At 39.7% G+C, this 19,736-nt stretch overlaps 1 protein-coding gene across 1 annotated transcript in view; it reads right to left on the bottom strand.

The window, feature by feature from the left end:
• Positions 1 to 4,265: 4,265 nt before the first annotated feature.
• The window catches only part of LOC131231791 (UPF0481 protein At3g47200-like), a 33,441-nt gene continuing 17,970 nt past the window's right edge, over positions 4,266 to 19,736 (bottom strand). The window contains exon 2 of the mRNA XM_058228096.1: positions 4,266 to 5,634. Within this exon, the coding sequence (XP_058084079.1) occupies positions 4,525 to 5,634 (1,110 nt within the window). The 3' untranslated portion in view covers positions 4,266 to 4,524. The remainder of the gene's footprint in view (positions 5,635 to 19,736) is intronic.

Here is a 19,736-nt window from a genome sequence, read left to right as displayed (position 1 = left end):
GTTTGATCAGCCTAATTTTTTAAAAAAAATAAATTATCCTCACGATGGGCCCTATCATTTTCATGGAAAGGAAATCCTAATCAAGTGGTTTGTTACCAGGAAAGATAGTATGGTTTCCATAAATTGGGGTACTTTTGCCTCTGTGGGGTTTTTTTTTTTTTTTTTTACCAGAGTACATAGAGCTATACATGAACCGAGTTAGCCGAACTCGCTCGACTCGACTTGAAAAGGCTTGATTTGACTCGATTCAAAATTGAGTTCGAGCCGAGTCAAGATGATTTTTGGAGCTCAAAAAAATTTTGAGCCGAGCTTGTCTGAGCTTGAATCAACTCAAATCGAACCTCAACTCGAATCAAACTTGGATCGAATCTGTTGGTGACTCGATTATTTTGATTTTGACATTACTCACCAAGTGTTTGAAGAAATGACTCAACTAAGTGTTGTTCTGAGTGCATACATTTTCCGCGGATCGGCTAGTGGCGTGGAATGTATAGATACGAAAGAAATCACTACAAAAAAAAGTTTACATGATAAAACTACCCTTTAATTTTGATTTTGATGCTACCTATCGAGTGTTTGATGAAATACCTGGAAACTACTGCTATTTTGTGTTCTGTGAGAAATTGAAGGCACACACCATGTGTTTGAGAAAATGTCGCACAATCTCAAACTTGGCTCAAACTTGCCCGAGTTGCTGATCGAACCGAGTCGAGTTGCCCAGTCAGGTTCAAGGAACAAGCCGAGCTGAGTCGAGCTGTGCCAAGCTCGACGCAGGGATGAACGTGATGAGGATAACTACTCCGAATCCACGGAGCTTCTCTGGACTCCTCACAGAGACTTCTCGAATCCACGAGGAAAGAAAGCAGAAAATAGAAATAAATTCTAAGAAATTCAAAATTGATTAATTGATCAATAAAAACGAGTTCACAACCCTTTAAATAGGGATACCAAGCAATGGGAAAGAAATCAGAATCAAACTACAACTCAAACTCCTAGAATCCGCGACTTACTATAAATAGTAAACTTACTATTTATAGACGGTCGTGATGTCTACTAGTGCGCAAGGTTTTTGGCCAAAAATAGTAAGTGTCCTATTTGGCTTCACCAAAATGTTCTCCTAATTATTCTAAGCTCTTTTCACGTTGGGCACAACTCCTAAAGCTCGATGGATGAAGAGTTATAATCAAACTAAAACTTATTATTTATAATAAAAACAAAATTAAAACATGAAAACGACCGTCAATCCAAGGGTTTTTCGTAATTCCGGGCTGCATAACAGGGATGGTTGGCTTTGGTAGCTCGTTCTACCCGAAAATCATATATTTTACGTCAGATAACTCATTCTAGATTGCAAGATACGCCCGATTTAAGGTTCGATGGTCTAGATCACTTCTGTCGTCGACTGAGCCTTTTCTGATCCATCTTGGTCAAGGAACAAGCCGAGCTGAGTCGAGCTGTGCCAAGCTCGACTCGATTAAACTCGCATACAGCTCTAAGAGCACGTTGTTCTAGCCCTGTGCAAGGGACCACCATAATACAAGCGGCTTATTTTTTGCGGAAGCGGATTGCGTACTGAGTAAACTCTGTGCGGCCCACCATAATTTATGTATTTTATCTACTCCATCCATCTATTTTAATTTACAAGATAAGTTTGGATCTTGAGCCCAAAAACTAAACATATCTAATACTTAAGTGGACCACACCACAGGAAAAGTATGAATTGAACATCTACTTCAGACATATTATTGGGGCCACAAAAGTTTTGGATCAAGCTGATATTTGTTTTTTTTTCCTTCATCGATGTTTGTGTGATCTTATGAACTGATTAGATGACAAATAAACATCACTGTGGGCCATAGGAAGGCTTCAACTGAGGATATCATTATTTCTACTGTTTCCTGTGGTATGGTCCACTTGAGTTTTGGATATGCTTAAATTTTGGGCTCAATATGTAAAATGATCTGGAAAAATTGATGGACAGCGTGGATAAACCACATACATTCATTGTGGTCCCAAAAGAGTTGACTCAGTATGATAAAAGTGTACAAAGTAACTCACTATGCAATCTGATTTCATTTTTTCATGTGAATTGGGTGCTACCCGGAATTGGCCATATAGTTGTGGCCTGGACTGTGGGGCCCACCTCGATGTATGTATTGAGATCATTTTAGGGCAAGATCCAAAAAATGTAGTTTTGGATCAAGCTTATATATATATATATATATATATATATATATATATATATATATATATATATATATATATATATAGAGAGAGAGAGAGAGAGAGAGAGAGAGAGAGAGAGAGAGAGAGAGAGAGTCATGCTCACCTGCGCACCTACGCACGTCCGCACCTTTACACATGTGTCAGGGGTGTCTAATCTGAACGGTCCATGTGATGTGGAATCCCATGAAACCCCATGTGAAAAATTTTCACTCTGATCTAAAATTCTAGTGGGCCATAGCAAAGAGAAATGCAAATCAAGGGAGGAAGCTGTTTTCATTTTTCATGGCCCATCAAAGTTTTAGATCAAAGTAAAACTTAGGCCCGGGAGGTTTCACAAGGTGCTGCTTTACATGAACGGTTCAGATTTTGGATCCACATCACGTATGATGGGTTCTCAGAAAAGTTCGCACCAATTCCATGCGAATTGGTGTGCAGGTGAGCATTTCCCTATATATATATATATATATAGTGCTTTTCTTAATCTATGTCAGTTTGACCTAGTTAGCAAACATTGCGGTGGACCACAGTAAGTTTTTAATGGTGGGCTTTCAACATACTTAGGATATGTACGAGGAAGTTGTGCTTAGATTTTTACAAAAATGGCCCTAAAGTTTGACTTTTAATAGTCTTTGACATCACTTTTCATTTTTATTTTTTTAGCTCTTTAAAAATTTTAAATTGCCCTTACATATTTATACTATTATAGAGTGCTCAAAAAGTTAAGATAACCCGTTTACCCATTTACCTTGAATTACCACTGTAATTAGAAATTCAAATATACCCATTTACCTTGAATTACCACTGTAATTAGAAATTCAAATAGCCACCGAAATCCTAAGGGGGCGTTTCACACATGGGTTTAAATGGGATTAGATGGGAGTGTTGTTTATGATTCCATGGATCATTGCAAGGTCCTGTTTGGGACTCACATAAGGTATAGATTGTGAAGCCCCTTTTAGGAATCAATGCCAGGGTAAGGATTTCTGCAGTTTTACTTTGGGTTTTGTGTGGCTAGTGACCGGTACTATGTAGACCCCATCATGATATATGTGTTTTATCCATGCCGTCCATCCATTTTGAAATATAATTTTAGGGCTTGATCTAAAAAATGAGGTAGATATAAATCTCAAATGGACCACACCATGGGAAAATAGTAGTGATTGAATTACACCATTAAAAACCTCCTAGGGCTAATTGTGCAGTCCACTTGAGATTTGGATCAAACTCATTTTTGGGCTCATACCATAAAATGACATGGAAGAATGGGTGGACGGCATGGATGAAACACATACATTATGGTGCGGCCCACAGAGCACTGACTGGTTGTGGCAAGATGAGTAGCCAATCCGTTTCCCAAACATTAAGTGGGATGGCCTCCAAAACATGGGATTAGCCGGCAATCCCTAACACAGTGTAATCATTACATTTCGGTAATTCCATCACACTTAAACCCATCTAATCCATCTAATCCCACTTGAGGTATTGGTACCGATCGGGGTTGGCTAACATGGACTGTATGTACTGACATGGGTGTGTACTAACAACCCCTAAGGGGCTTTTGGCACGGTGGATTAGAGAGGATTTCACCTAAAATCATTTCAATAGTTTCAGGTATAACATGTGTGTCACTATATACTATCATTCTATTGGGCACATGGCCCACTAATGATGATCAGCACCATCCAAACATTGTCTATATAAATCAGCACCGTCCAAACATTGTCCATGTAAATCAATGATTAAAAATCATTGGTTAGTTGCCCAGACATGATCTTGTGCTTGTGGCCCATCTAAGACTTGGAATTTCATCATTTTTAGGCAAAGCATATATTTCAATGGGCATTTTGTCAAAAATTACATATCTCACTAATTAGAGATATTAATGTTGATTTAGTAATTAAATTCAAACCCGTGTAAATATACCATGCATAGCTACTTTTGGATTAAAGTTGATTCACACTCCAGGGCCAAACACGCTGGGAGGATTTCAAATCCAGGGGTTCCAAATCCACGCTCCCAAACAGGATGGCGTATCGATGTATAGAAAGGGACTTTAACAATTGCTGGCATGATCGATAGGCGCGCCACGCGTCCGAGTCATATGCAACTGATCCGAGTCAATTTGAACTTGATAGGGATGAGTACAGTTGACTGAACCTAAACGAGTGGGGATGAGTTACCAGATTTAAAAGAAAATGAAGATTTATATTCTACAGTAATGTTTTTCACACACAAGTAGCGAAACACAAATGAGAAAAATCAAAATAATCTAAACCATTAAAACATGATGATCAAGAACTAGGACCGCGGTCGGTAATAAGGAAAGATGGTGAAGAAAGTTTGGGTGATGGTGAGCAGGAGGAGGATCGAAGCTGCGATTAAAGAAATGAAAGACCATGGATTGGTGAAATAATCACGCTTCAAGATCGCCCGCCACCTGTTCCATTTGTTCTTGCAATGTTTTTGGACATTCTGATGTAGATCCCAAAGGTAGCTTTCCTCAGGATCATGAAATATCCCAGTGCAGAGACGGTTGAATAGTTGGGCCACATCCTCATCACTTCCCAACCTATGATCTATGATCTCATTGTGATGGAGCAGCGCCACATCATTGGACGTGTTGACAAGGCAATCCATGAACCAGAAGTAAGTCGTGAAGTGGTCTGTTGCGTTCGGCCAGCATTGTTCGAACGCTACTAGGTTCCGAAAGAGAGTTTCGCTGCCGTCATCTATCGACAAGAGCGGGATTTCCAACACCCCGTGGCTAAATTTCACGTTCAAGATGCTATTCGATTCCTCATTCTTCTTGAACTTGACCCCCGCAAGATCGAGGTCAGTCGCGCAAGGGATCATCTTGGGCGGTTCAGTAATAGGCAACGAGGTCTCTTTTGAAGATGGGAGGAAGATGAGTAGATTCTTCAACTTGTTGAGGACGTATTTAATGATAGGATTGCACAAAAGGTTGTGCTCCTTGCCATGATCAGTTGGGGTTGGTATGAAATGCGAGCGGAACAAATGAAGCAGATGATAGTAGCGATCTTCGAGCTCGATTTTCTTATTCATAGGCATGAATCTATGGAAGAAATGAAGGGCCATCTTCTCAAGTAAATCTGGTACGTTCACTGGACAAGCGGTTATGAAAATACGCTGAAGAACGAAGAAAGGAATTTGATTTTCAAGGAGGAGCATATCATACCCTATAAGGTCCACCTTCCTCTTCGTATGAAGTACCTGGTCTTCGAAGCGATTTGAATGGAAAAAGAACTCCTGATCCATTGCAGAAAGAAGACCGAGATCCTCCTCGTTTTGCTTGAGCTCCTCCCATTGCTCGATCGGATGGAACATGAGAAAGATCTCGACAATGAAGCAAGCATCGAGCACCATCATTTTCACAAACTCGTTGCCCACCTGCAGGTGCAGGTCGATATTCTCGTAGTAGCAACTTCTCGCTTCATCCTCCCATTCCGACATCGCCTTCAGGTAGTCCTCCAACTTATATTTGGTATTGCGGGAGAGGAACGAATGTAGGTACAGCCATTTGTGCTCTTCCATGCCTTGTAGATTCTCCTTGCCGTTATGGTATGGGCCGATTGACACGATCTGAGGCTCATAGGCAACCTCTTTTTCTTGCCGTATTTTTTGTGGGACTTTGTAGATGGTGGGCGGATCTCCATTTCTGAGCTTGGAAACAGATGCGTTGACCAATTTCATCATGGAATTCATCATGGAATCGGCTATTGCTTGCCTATCTGGGGTTAGGCAACTTGGTCTCGGGGAGGCGTTGGTCGATGTGTTCGCTCCCTCTTCTATTTGATGTATATCATCATCCATCTTCAACGATGCGGCTGATTTCATCATGGAATTTGCTGGTGCTCGTCTATCATCCATTAACGATGTGGCTGTATGGACCCAAAATAACTCAATATAGGGTGATACGGGCCTGTATCGGTAGTCAATGATACGATACCCGTTTCACTGATTTTAGTCCTCAATGCTGCGTCTGTATATATCTATATCTCGATTTTAAGGCGTTTGGAATTCCTAAGTATCAGATTTTTATTATTATTATTATTCTTTGCTTCGCTTGTTGTAGGTTGGTGATGGAACGGGAACTGGATTCTGTGAGGAATGCTTTTGAAAATTCCACGCTGTACATTTGTTTTTCTATCTCATCAATTTTATGACGGAATACATAAAATGAGACGGGTCTAAAACTCAAGGTCCGGCGGAAGCAGTTGGAATCAAGTTAGGTCCACCGGTGGATATTTTCTAACTTATTTAAGTGCATGGACCATCCAACACGTTTAATAGATTGGAACAACCTGAGGAACAATTTTTGTATTAAGTCAACCCTATCTACTCATCGAATGGACCATACCAGTATTTTGCTATTTATCAAGTGTTATGCACTATTTTCTATCATGCATGTAGCTCATTTCATGAACGAATAAGACTAATATTTGCAGTAGTTCATCATCATGGTGGGACCAACCTATTAGGAGGATTGAGAGGACATGAATGTCGGGATGAGTTAACAGGTTGGAATTTATCCAGCAGGTGGACTATAGATTTTGGTCCAAAATAATATGAAAAAACTGATGAATGACATGTATATACAATGCATATACGAGGTGGACCCTATGTTCGGGGTCTCACCCACATCACTGGTCATGGCGTCTCACCAAAGTTGGGTTCCTTTCAAACGAGCTCCACTTCGGTGAGAAACATGTCAGTGAGAGCTTGATAATAGGACATAAATTGTTTATCCACACCGTCCATCTGCTTTTTCAGCTTATTTTATTATATTATTCAAAAAACTGAAGCTGATGCTAGTTTCAGGTAGGCCACACTAAAGGAAACAATGGTCATTGAACTCCCACCATTGAAAGCTTTCTAGCTTCTACTGTAATGTTTATCGACCATCCAATTTCTTAATAAGGTTGTAAAGATCTAGATGAAAGGAAAAAATACGTATCATCTTGATCTAAAACTTTTGTGGCCGGCAAAAGAATTTCAATTGTTATTAACCACCTTTTCTTTTGGTGTGGCCCACCTGAAATTTGTATCTGCTTTAGTTTTGGTAAAATGGCCTAAGATAATTTAAAAAGGCAGATGAGCAGCGTCACTATACAATGTATATATCAAGGTGGGCTCTTATGGTCGATCGTTGCCGTGGGTAGATCTTTACAGAGTCAAGTTATCTCGGCCATCTCGCTCGACTCGACTTGGAAAAGCTCGACTTGCCTCGGCTTGAAATTGGATTCAAACCAAGTTCAGCTGGTTTTTGGAGCTCAAAAAAATTTCGAGCTGAGTTCGATCTTGCCTTGCTTGAGCTCGACTCGACTTGGATCGAACCTCAACTCCAATCGACTCGGATCAAATTAGCTCGGTAACTTGGGTATTTTGATATTAATGTTGCTAACTGAGTGTTTAATAAAATGACTCAACGAAGTGTTATTTTAAGGTGCATACATTCTCCGTGGGAATAAGTGGTGGCGAAGAAGGAATCAATACAAAACAAATCACTAAAAAAAAAAAAAACTTCATGTTATAAAACTCCCCTCATATCTTGATTTTAATTTTACTTGCCGAGTGTTTGATGAAACACCTGTAAAGAATTGTTACTGTTTTGTATTTTGTAAGAAATCTAAGATGCATTTTATGTGTTGGAGAAAATGTCACACATGCTTGAACTCAGCTTAAATTGGACCGAGCTGCTAATCGAAACGAGTCAAGCGAAATAGACAAGCTCAAGGACTAAGCTGAGATGAGTTCAAGCTGGGGTTAGCTACTGGCTGAGCCGAGCCGAGCGAAGCTGTGCCAAGCTCGACTCACTTCGACTCTTGTAAACTTCTAGCCGTGGGAGCACGAAGAACGTCCAAATCTCCATTTGAAAGCTAGAATATTTAAAGCTATTGGATTGCGTGTTACCCGGATGTTATTGCTGATTTGGTTGCATATCATTGGTTTATATATTCTTATTGGTTTATAGATTCTTGTTAAATGAGTTAGGTATATATCCTGACCTGAGAAAGTTGATGAAACTATACTAATAACCTACGCGTGCGAATGAAACAGCAACACCACGTTTGACGTATCACTTTTTTCCGAGTTATCCTGTGACACCGGATCCGTTCCTAAATTTTTCACACGTGGATCTTTCAAGCTTCAACATCTCATCTTTTTCAATCGAACGGGGACAGATTTTCTTGAAAGTAGCGTTGTAAGTAGTGTAGTGCACTTTGAAAGTATTCGCATCACATGTGGAACATCGGAGCCATTCATCAAGCGTTTTCCAGACTTGGATACTATGCTTCAAAGATGATCATATCAATGTGACCATTTTAGGCCACATTTTAAAAATGGAATTTGGACCGTTGGTCAATGCCAATTGTTAGACATCAACTGGTGAGTGCATTAGATCTATCACACATGTCCTTTTATTTTCTTTTTATTTAAGGTGATTCCTTTCTTTGTTTCTTTTCTATGTGGGGACTTATCCGATGGGATTTTATTAATTTTATTAACCTTTTCTGATTTAATTCAAAAAGGTTTTCAAGAAACTACCTTACGAATCGGATGTATGGTCATTCCATTATCTTCCGTTGGCTTTCGTGGCAGACTAGATGGGTCTGCCATGTGCGCAAATGACCGGTTGCTTGAGTGGGCCCCACATAATGCTCCTGTGAAATCCCCAACCATCAAGTGCTTTATCCCATGTTAGACCCTGTACCTTAAAAATCAGCCTCATCTATGGACCACATGATTATAAACAATGTACAAGGTAACACTCACCTGCCAACAGTTGGATTGTGTTTTATATCATCGTCATGGTGTGTCCTGTACAAATCAAGGGTAGATGTACTCTCTCTAAAAAAATTTCTTTGGTATGGCCCACCCAAAGCACAACTCAACATAATATATTGTCATTGTGTCCAAAGTGGGATTATACATCTAATAGTACTTGGGAGTGGATTTCACATAAACATCACGGTGGGCCTTTTGGAACCCAAATTATGGTTCACCGAGGTGATATTTTCTAACTTATTTAAGTGCATGGACCATCCTACACATTCAATAGATTGGACCAACCAAGAGGAACACTTCTTGTAGCAAGTCAGCCCTATCCACTCATCAAGTGGTCCATACTAATATTTTGCTATTTATTACGAGTTATGCACTATTTTCTATCATGTAGCTCACTTAACGAACGTATAAGGCTAATATTTTGCAGCAGTTGATCATCAAGGTGGGGCCAACCTATTATGGCCGAAAGTCCCACTAATTGGACTATAATTTCCTATCCACCTGGTGGATAAATGGGTGCCCACCTTTGATTTTAATGGAGATCATGGTGACATGTATGTAAGGTCCACTCTTACCATTAAATATATATTCCCAAGTTAGGTCTAAAGGTAAAAATTAAAGCTAATTTATGATTCAGGTGGGGCATACCCAAGGAAATAGTTAGGAGAGAAGCATCTGCCTTGATTTTTTAAAGAACCACTGTTATGGTCATATGAAATCCAATCCAACCTCTAGATGGCATACCATAATTTAGACTTGTGGCTTATAACTTAGGCCCATTCGTAGCTCAAGTAGGCTACACCAAGGGAAACAATTTAGAAGGTGAGTATTGCCTTATACACTGTTCCTAATCATGTGGTCCATTGAGCAACAGTGGAACTGGTATATGGCTTGACGCACCTAATGGTTGGAGTGAATTTCACATAAACATCATGGCAAGCCCACTCGAGCCTAGTGTACTAATAATACTGATCCCAATCCTCGGACCATTTGTCCCCACAGTATAGGTGAAGGGGTGTTAAGAAATTTAACAGCAGATAGTGTACTCATAATACATCATTATTAGGAAGCCTTTTGAAAACCTTTTTGAAAAAGGTAGTGACCTGATCATTTTCTTTGTGGGAAGTTATAAGATACACAGGCAGTATATGATGCTTGATACGTAGTCAATCCGTTGCTGCATTATGTGGCATAACTTAACTATACCGACCAAATTGTGAAACCCGTGGTCTCCGAGTAAAGTTTGCAAAATAAAATTGTCCAAGTGATATTAAAATTTGATTAGTGAACATTTACTTGTTGAAATATAACCTTACATTATTCATTTTTACCAGTCTCATCAATTGTCCACTAAAATAATAATAAAATAATCAAATAAGTGTAGTTTTTTGGTTCATGGTTATCTAACATAAGAACGATGGGTCTAGTTGATTTATTCGAATGCCGCATATACATTTTAAAAGAAATTTCTAAATGCTTGTGTATCGTCACCCTCCCCCGGCATATTAAATTTCCAAGTTCTTTGTATATACACACGTTAACCCTTTTGCAGCTCATTTTAAGTCTTCGACACCAAAATCAAACAAATTCAAATCTCAAGTGGACCACACCATAGAAAACAACAGTGATTGAATGCTTCACCATTAAAAATTCCAAAGGGCCTATCATAAAATTTTCATAATGTTTATTTTCCATCCAACCTCTGGATAATTTAAAGAATATGAAAGAAAAATACAAATATCAGCTTCAACCAAAATTTTGGAACTTACAAAAAGCTTTTAATGGTTGCATTATGCATGCAATATTGGTTAGGCTCCTATGGTAGTCGGTCACCATTTTTTAAATGGTGGTGAATTTTCCTAGTATGCGTGTCTAAACGGATATCCAAACCATCGAAACAGAGCGTGGCACTGCCAATGGAAAACATCTCTAAGACTAGATGCAATACTAACCATCCAATTGATCTATCAAATATATACTTAAATGCGAAAAAAGCAAGTGGGAAGAATCAGGTTGTCACCATCATCTTCACTTTGTTATGCCAGCCGTTTGGATGGTCTGGATTGCCTTACAACTATCCCATGCCAGGTCAAGAGTCACCACTGTTATAAAAAAATGGTGGTGAACAATCATTGGAGAGTGATGTAAAAGGCCAAGTGCATGTAACACCCACCGTTGAAACATTTATAGGGCCCACCATGATGTATTTTTCAGATCCAACCTATTCATAAGTTAACATAGAGATAGATGAAGTGAAAACAAAAATATAAGCTTGATCGGAAACTTCTGTGGCCCCTAAAAAGTTTTGAATGGTGGATGTCACTGTTCCCACTGTTTTCTATGGTGGGATCCACTTGAACTTTAGATCTATCTCATTATTTTTCTCATGCCATAAAACGATCACTCCAAATGGATGGACGGTATGGATACAACATAAGCATCATGGTGGGGTCCACAGAGTTTGGTGACGCCACTTCAGGAGCGATTTAGCCACTTACCTTGTTAGTATCTAATCCGCGCCCACTAATCTGGTTTGTCTATTCCAGTCCACTGCTTAAGTTAAAAAAATAATACTGTTCTGATGATCCAGACCGTTCAAGAGCATCGATCAAAGTAGGAAAAGGGCCAAAATATTTTCGTAATTCGTACCTGCCACGTGTCAGTTCCAACATTTAAATGGCGTAGGCACGCAAAGAAATGATACCTTTTTAAAAGAGAGATTGATTGGGGTGATTCTCAGGGCACGTGCCAAAACGATAACACGTGCATGGTATAGGGCTATTCATCAGATGGAGCCCACCTTAATCACACAAGCGCTAGAAAATCATGTGGTCCACTCAGCAGGTGGACCATATGTATATCACCATATACGTTTCGCTGACCCGATGGTGGGATTGGTCTTAATTATTTTTGTCTATGACATGTTAACAGTGGGCCCTGGCTGATGAACGGACCAGATCTCATGCAAGTGCCACGTAGCATGTGTGCCACCGATTCACTCTTCAAATTCAATTCCCTTGCCAGGTCCTTACTCTTGCTCGGGTGGTAGACTCTCAGGGTTTCAACTCCCGATTAAGGGTTCGAGTACCCATAGGTGGTGAAATTCCACTAGCGTGAGTGTGTAGGGTGTGTGTGCGTGTGTGAAAGAAATAAAATAAAATCCCTTGCCAGGATGGCCTTCTAATCTCTTGTAAAAGCTGAGCTGGTCTTTTGCCAGCTGCGACACTCGCTTTAGATCGAGGTTGCTTTATGGGAAACGGATTGGCTTCTCCCCCTCCCACTCGCGCCAGACCCGTGGCTGTGGTCGGTTCTCTGTGGGCTCCACCATAATGTATGTGTCTCATTCATTCCGTTAATCCATTTTCACGGATCATTCTATGGCTTGATCCCAAAAATGAGAGAGATATAAATCTTAGGTGGACCACACCACGGGGAAAACAATATTGATTGGACATCCACCATTAAAATCCTTCTAAGGCCCACTGTACTGTTTATTTGACATCCAATATGTTGATTAGGTCATACAGATCTAGATGAAGGGAGAAAACAAGTATCAGCTTGATCCAAAACTTTTATGGCCCCCAAAATTTTTTTAATGGTTGACGTTCATTTAACACTGTTTCCTGTAATGTGGTTCTATTGAGATTTGGATATATCTCAATTTTGCTCCTTACCATAAAATGATCTGATAAAATAGATGGACGGCATGGATGAAACACATACATCATGGTGGGGCCCACAGAGCACCGACCATCAGCCATTGGCTGGTGGCAGGGGAGTAGCCAATCCGTTTCCGCTTTCCGGCTGTCACGTGTAGAAAATGTCCACCTCACCTAGGTTCTCATACTTGGAGATTGTGATCTAAATGATGATCTTAACCGTTCCTGTTCTGTAGATTCGGGCCATCATGAGAAGCATTTTCTGCACGGGTGATTGTTCATGAACATGAATAAAAATGGCTCATATTTAAACCCAAGATTCAAAGGTGATCATCATCGTTAGGACAGCTGGCAGCAACGAGAAATTCAACCGTTCAGATCATTCGAAAGGGTACAATACCGGGTTGGAAACTTGACATTGTCCCACCTTCCACTCAGTAGGGGAGGCAATGATGGATTGATCACGACCACATATATTTCACTTACTGATCTAAACCGTTGCTAAGGTGGGCCCACATTGGACCCCTTGATACATCAAAAGCATAGTGTGTCAATAAACAGTCAGACGCACAGCTTAGGTCAGACACCATTCACTGTAGACCCCACACAGGCGGAGGTGCGCCACAGTACCCTTCTTGCTTTCAGATTCTACAAGTGCCGCTTATGTTCTAGTGGCCCACACTGTAGATATATATATATATATATATATATATATATATATATATATATATATATATATATATATATATATATATTTTGGGCCTACAACGAACCGTTGATGCATCAAAAATCAAAGTGGGACAATAAATAGGCACATGCATAGCTCGGGTGGGCCACCATTTGGCCGTGGACCCCACACACACTTTAAGGTGGGCCAAAAAACAATTATTAGATACACTGTAGTGGTGGGCCACCGAACCATTGAGCTGGGTCACAGATCTCACATGCAGATGCATGTTCAATTAGATGCAAAGTCCATGGTGGGCCACAGATCTCACAAAATAGAGGTGGGCATAGATCGCACACCACCATGGACCCCACATAACAAGGTGGGCCACAAAACAAGCAAGAGTGAAAATAGAGGATCCACGCCCTTGTATAGATCGAAAAGGTAAATTAACTTCATCCGAAATTATCAACTATACGTAAAGGTGGGCATCGAGTCGAGTCGGACAGGATTGGGTCCAACTCGACTCGATCCGATTTCAACACGCAAATGACCACAAACAGAGGCTAGGATTGCTCAACTAGTCTGGTATTGGAATAATAATTTTCGGTGGCTTCCAAATTAATTTGAGTAAACGTGTGCCAAGCCAGGGTGCGGATTAGGTACTACGTGCATCAGGACCCAGCTAGAGGCATTCAGGGGCTCTGTGGGTCTGCTGTGATGTATATTTTTTTATCTACACTAGCCAGTCATTTTACCTTATGCGATTAAAGATTAGGCCGGTAGAGAGCTCAGGTCAACTACACCAAATGAAGTAGTGGAGATTGAAAAGGGCATGGTTGAAAACCTGAGGGGGTGTTTGGAGCATGAGATTAGATGGATTCAAGTGGGATGAAATTACCAAAATGTAATGATTACACTCTGCTAGGATTGTCGTCTAATCCTATGGCTTGAGGCCATCTCACTTCATGTCTTGGGAAACGATTTGGCTACTTATCTTGCCACTACTGATCGGTGCTATGTGGGCCTCACCATGATGTATGTGTTTCATCTATGCCGTCCACCCATTCTTCCATGTTATTTTATGATATGAGCCCAAAAATGAATTTGATCCAAATCTCTAGTGGAATGCACAGTTGGCTCTAGGAGGTTTTTTAATGGTGTAATTCAATTACTATTGTTTTCTCATGGTGTGGTCCACATGAGATTTATATCTAGCTCATTTTTGGGATCAAGCCCTAAAATTATGTTTCAAAATGGATGGACGGCATGGATAAAACACATACATCATGGTGGGGTCCACATGACACCGACTACTAGCTACACAAAACACAAAGTAAGATTGTAGAAATCCTTACTTTGGCGCTGATTCCAAGAAGGGACTTCACAACTTATACCTTACGTGAGTTCCAAACAGGACATTGCAATCATCCATGGGATCTTAAAACTCACTTCCACCTAATCTCATTTAAACCCATGTGCCCAACACCCCCTCCAGTTTTGGATTTAGCTAATATATGTTTTACTTTAATATACATTGATGTGACATTATGAACAAGTTGGATGAGGAATAAACATGACCGTGGGCCTTAGGAAGTTTTCAATAGTAAATGTTCATTCTCATTGATTCCTTTGGTGTGGTCTACTTGACCCTTGAATCTACCTCCCTTTTAAGTCCATACCCTATTATAATCTCTAAAAAATTAGATGAACAACGTGTATAAAACATATACATCACAATAAGCCCTACAAAGCCCCTTATATGATCGTTTGTTACCAACTTTATCATACTAGTGGTACTCAATCAGCTTCTGAGAGGAGGTTTGGATGATGAACTTTAGACCATACCATAAAAACAATAGGTATCAAACCTAATGTTGAAAACTTTCTCAGGCCACCCAAGTTTTGGATTAAGTTGATATTTGTTTTTCCTTTCACCCTGAGTTACATGACCTAATCATCTAATAGATGCCAAGTAAACATTATAGTAGACCCTTAGGAAGCTTTTAATGGTAGAAGTTCGATCACCATGGTCTAGTCAACTTGAGATTTAGATTTGTCTAATTTTTTAGCCCACTCCTTAAAATGACCAAGAAAAATAAATAAACGGCATGGATTTCAAAATAAATAAATAAATAAATAAAAATCATAGTGGGTCCATAGAGTTTTGACACCAGCTTGGGCGCGGATTCGCCACTGACAAGTTGAGTAGCCGAGACTGCTACTGAAGTGGCATCACCAAGTTCCGTGGGCCCCACCATGATGTATGTTTTGTATCCACGCCGTCCATCCATCGGGAGAGATCATTTTAGGGTAAGATCCAAAGAATGAGTCACATCCAAAGCTCCAGTGGACCCCACCAGAGAAAACAGTGGGGAGAGCGACACCACCATTAAAAACTTCTAAAGTCCACAATAGTTTTATATCAAGCTGATATTTGTGTTTTCCCTTCTTTAATGTCTTTGTTAACTTTTGTAGAAGTTGGATTTAGAAAAATCATCATGGTGGGCCTTAGGAAGGTTTCAACAGTGGGCATCAATCTCCCCACTGTTTTCTTTGGTGGGTCCACTAAAGCTTTGGATCTGCCTCGTTCTCTGGTTCATGCCTTAAAATAATATATCCAAATGAATGGACTTTGTGGATACAACACATACATCATAGTGGGTCATGACTTAAGTAGCGAGTCTCACTGCTCAACTTGTCAGTATCTAGTCCGCTCCCTCTCAGGGTCACCAGCCAAACCGCATCCATCAAGTGCACAATTTATCTTGTGGGCCACCGTGGAGATGCCATAGCCCACAATTGCCCCACAAACATCCTACAAGTGGCCATATAAAAGCATAAATATAGCTAGGATTGTTCAACCAATCTGATATTAGGATAGTGACTCAGCGACTGTCTTCCACAGTCTAGTCAGTTTAATAAATATATGCCTGGCCAGGGTACAATTTATTATTGTCAAAGTGTCTAGTGTCATACACTATCATTTGATGGGCTCACTGTGGAGATGTCATGGCTCAAAAATTGCTCCACCATAGGAAATGAACACAAAAACATAAATGAGGTTAGGATTGCTCAACCAATCTGATATTGTGTCAGCGACGTGGAAATAGGGGCTTCTCCATCCTAGGTAGCCATTCTGTTTGCCTATGGCTACGAATTGTAACCGTAGCTATTGGTAACGTAGCAAAGGTGCTTTCACTTGAAAATATGTGTCCGTACAGAATGGTATAGCTTGGGGAAGTAAGGTTTGGGAGCATTTGGGAAAGACGGTGGGCAAACGGTAGGATAACGGTCGAAAATTTCTCCTGATTTTTGCATATATAGTAGCAGAAAACGGCGAAAGAAAACCTGTACCATGGAACTGCCAAAAGTACGAACAGGGGTGTTTATTATTCAGGTTGGGTGTAGATATTAATAAATGGAAAACTTTGATACTCCTGCGGAGTGTAATGTGTGGGACGCAGGAACTTAGAAAATCATACGCGGCATACAATGTGAGTCAAACCCCATGCTTATTTGATCATCTTACTACCACGTTGGTGGACATTTATTGGACGGTTAGAAACAAAAGACATCCATTAGTCCTATTTCGACAATCAAGTAACCACAAACCAGAAGCTAGGATTGCTCAACCAGAAGTGGAGATTGAAAGGCTGTCGGGTGCTTTGGATCTAGGTAATATAGGTTTCTCTTTTATATAAGTCCGTGTGACATTATGAATAAGGTTTTTTTTTTTTTTTTTTTTTTTTTTTAAATTTTTTAAATATTTTTTTATTTTTAATTATTACACACGCATACACACCCCTGCACACTCACCATGAAGTGGGCTTTCACCACCTATGGATACTCGAACCCTTGACGGGGTGTTTGAAACTCCTGAGAGTCTACCACCTGAGGAAAAGCAAGTTAGATGGTGAGTAAATATCATCATAAGCCTTTCAAAGTTTTTAAGAATAGAAATTTAATACCCATTACTTCCGCTGGACCACATCATAAGAAATTTGTAGTGACTAGATTTTACAGTTGAAAACTTTCCCATGCAACCAAGTTTTGGATCAAGTTGATATTTATTTTTACTTTCATCCCTGTTTACGGGGCCTAATAATTTAATAGATGGCAAGTAAATGTTTTAACTCTTAGAAAGTTTTTAATGGTAAGAGTTTAATCACCATGGTGTAGTCGACTAGAGATTTAGATTTGTCTAATTTTTCAGCCCATGGCCTTAAATGATTAGGCAAAAATGGATAAACTACATGGATTATATATATATATATATATATATATATGTACATATGTATATATATACATATATACATATATATATATATATGTATATATGTATATATATATATATATGTACATATATATATATATATATATATATATATATATATATCATTGTGGCCCATAAAGCTTTGACACCAGCTTGGGTTCACCAGCCAAACCGCGTCCATCAAGTGCACAATTCATCTTGTGGGCCACCGTGGAGATGCCATAGCCCACAATGGCCCCACAAACATCCTACAAGTGGACATAGAAAAGCATAAATATGGTTAGAATTGTTCAACCCATTTGATATTAGGATAGTGACTCAGAGACTGTCTTCCACAGTCTATTCAGTATAATAAATATATGCCCAGCCGAGGTACAATTTATTATTGCCAAAGTGTCAAGTGTCATACACTATCATTCGATGGACCTACCGTGGAGATGTCATGGCCCAAAAATTGCCCCACCATAAGAAATGAACACATAAAAACATAAATGAGGTTAGGTTTGCTCTACTAATCTGATAGTGCGTCAGCAATGCGGAAATAGTGGCTTCCCCGTCCAAGTTAGCTTAATTTAAGGTACCCAGCTGTAGAAGTTGTCGTCAGCCAGCTGAGCTGCATGGATCACCAGATTATATGGTAGGGTCCACCATGGACAAACTATGCACGGTCCTCTTTTATTATTATTATTATATAATCCTAACCATTTTCAGACTGGACTTGTATGTAAAACCATTGACATTTTCGTGATTTTAATCATCCTTATATTATGCAGCCAGGATTCTTAGTTGCAACTGGTACTTTTCTCATGACTATTGATGGTGGGCCTACCTCTTGAACTCTTTGGAGGAAGCAGATTGCGTCTCACTGCCTGGCTCTGTGGGGCACACCGTAATGTATGGGTTTTATCCACACTGTCCATACATTTTATTTTGTTTTATATAGTTTCAAGAAGGTAAAAAATGAGGTAAGTACAAAGCTCAACTGGACCACACCACAACAAGCAGTAGTGATAATGACACCAACCGTTGAAACCTTAATATGGGCAACTGTGATTTTTATTTTCCATCCAACCTATTCATTAGGTCATATAGACTTCGACGAAGGAAAACACAAATATGAGCTTGATCCAAAACCTCTGCAACTCTCAAAAAGTTTTTAATGGTGGGCATTCAATCCCCACTTCAACCTTGGATTTGCTTCATTTTTTGGTTCAATTCTTAAAATATTTTTTTCAAAATGGGCGGATGGATGGATAAAACCCATACATCATGGAAGGTGCAGGACGCAAATACTTGTATGCCTAAAGCGTCTGCATTTATTTGCAAAATCTTTAAAATTGGGTGGTTTTTAAGACATGTACAAAATGATAAGCAGCTTTATGAACATTTGTGGACATTTGATGAGAAGGTTAAAATATAACAACTTGGTAAACTATCCAGTCACCCCCATCCAAAATGTTCTCAACGGGTGAATTATTTAGAACGGCTAATCATCTGTCCATAATTGCTAAGACCTCCATCAGGACACTATTCACATTGCCATCCGGCCTTCTAAGTCCTGTAGGTTTTGGTAATAGCTTCTCTAGGACATAGGTGAAGCTTCCCACCATTCAAATCTTAACCATCCAAAAAGTGGGACTCACTGTATGGATGGATTATAACCTAGAATTCAAATTGACAGTATGATCTACATTGCAGGCATGTAATGGGATGCAGCTTGTGGAGTTACGAGCTCACCACGCTGCAGCATGGTGTGGATTTTCTATGGGGCCCACTGTGGTGAATGTGTTTTATCCACACTGTTCATCAATTTTTTCATCTCATTTTGGGGCATGAATCTAAAATCGAAACATATCCAAAGCTCAAGTGGACCACACCATAGGAATCAGTGGGAATTGAATGCCTACCATTGAAAGCTTTTTAGGGGTTACATAATTTTTGGATCAAGTGGATATTTGTGTTTTCCCTTCATTCAAGTATTTGTGACTTTATACACAACTTGAATGACAAATAAACATCATTGTGGGCTATAGAGAAGTTTTGATGGTCGACATCATTGTTCTCACCGTTTTCCATGGTATGGTCCACTTGAACTTTAAAT

Source organism: Magnolia sinica, chromosome 17 (assembly GCF_029962835.1).
Source record: "Magnolia sinica isolate HGM2019 chromosome 17, MsV1, whole genome shotgun sequence".
In the NCBI taxonomy this organism is placed as follows: domain Eukaryota; kingdom Viridiplantae; phylum Streptophyta; class Magnoliopsida; order Magnoliales; family Magnoliaceae; genus Magnolia; species Magnolia sinica.
The sequence above is the reverse complement of the archived record's forward strand: the minus strand, read 5'-3'. Positions and strand labels throughout refer to the sequence as shown.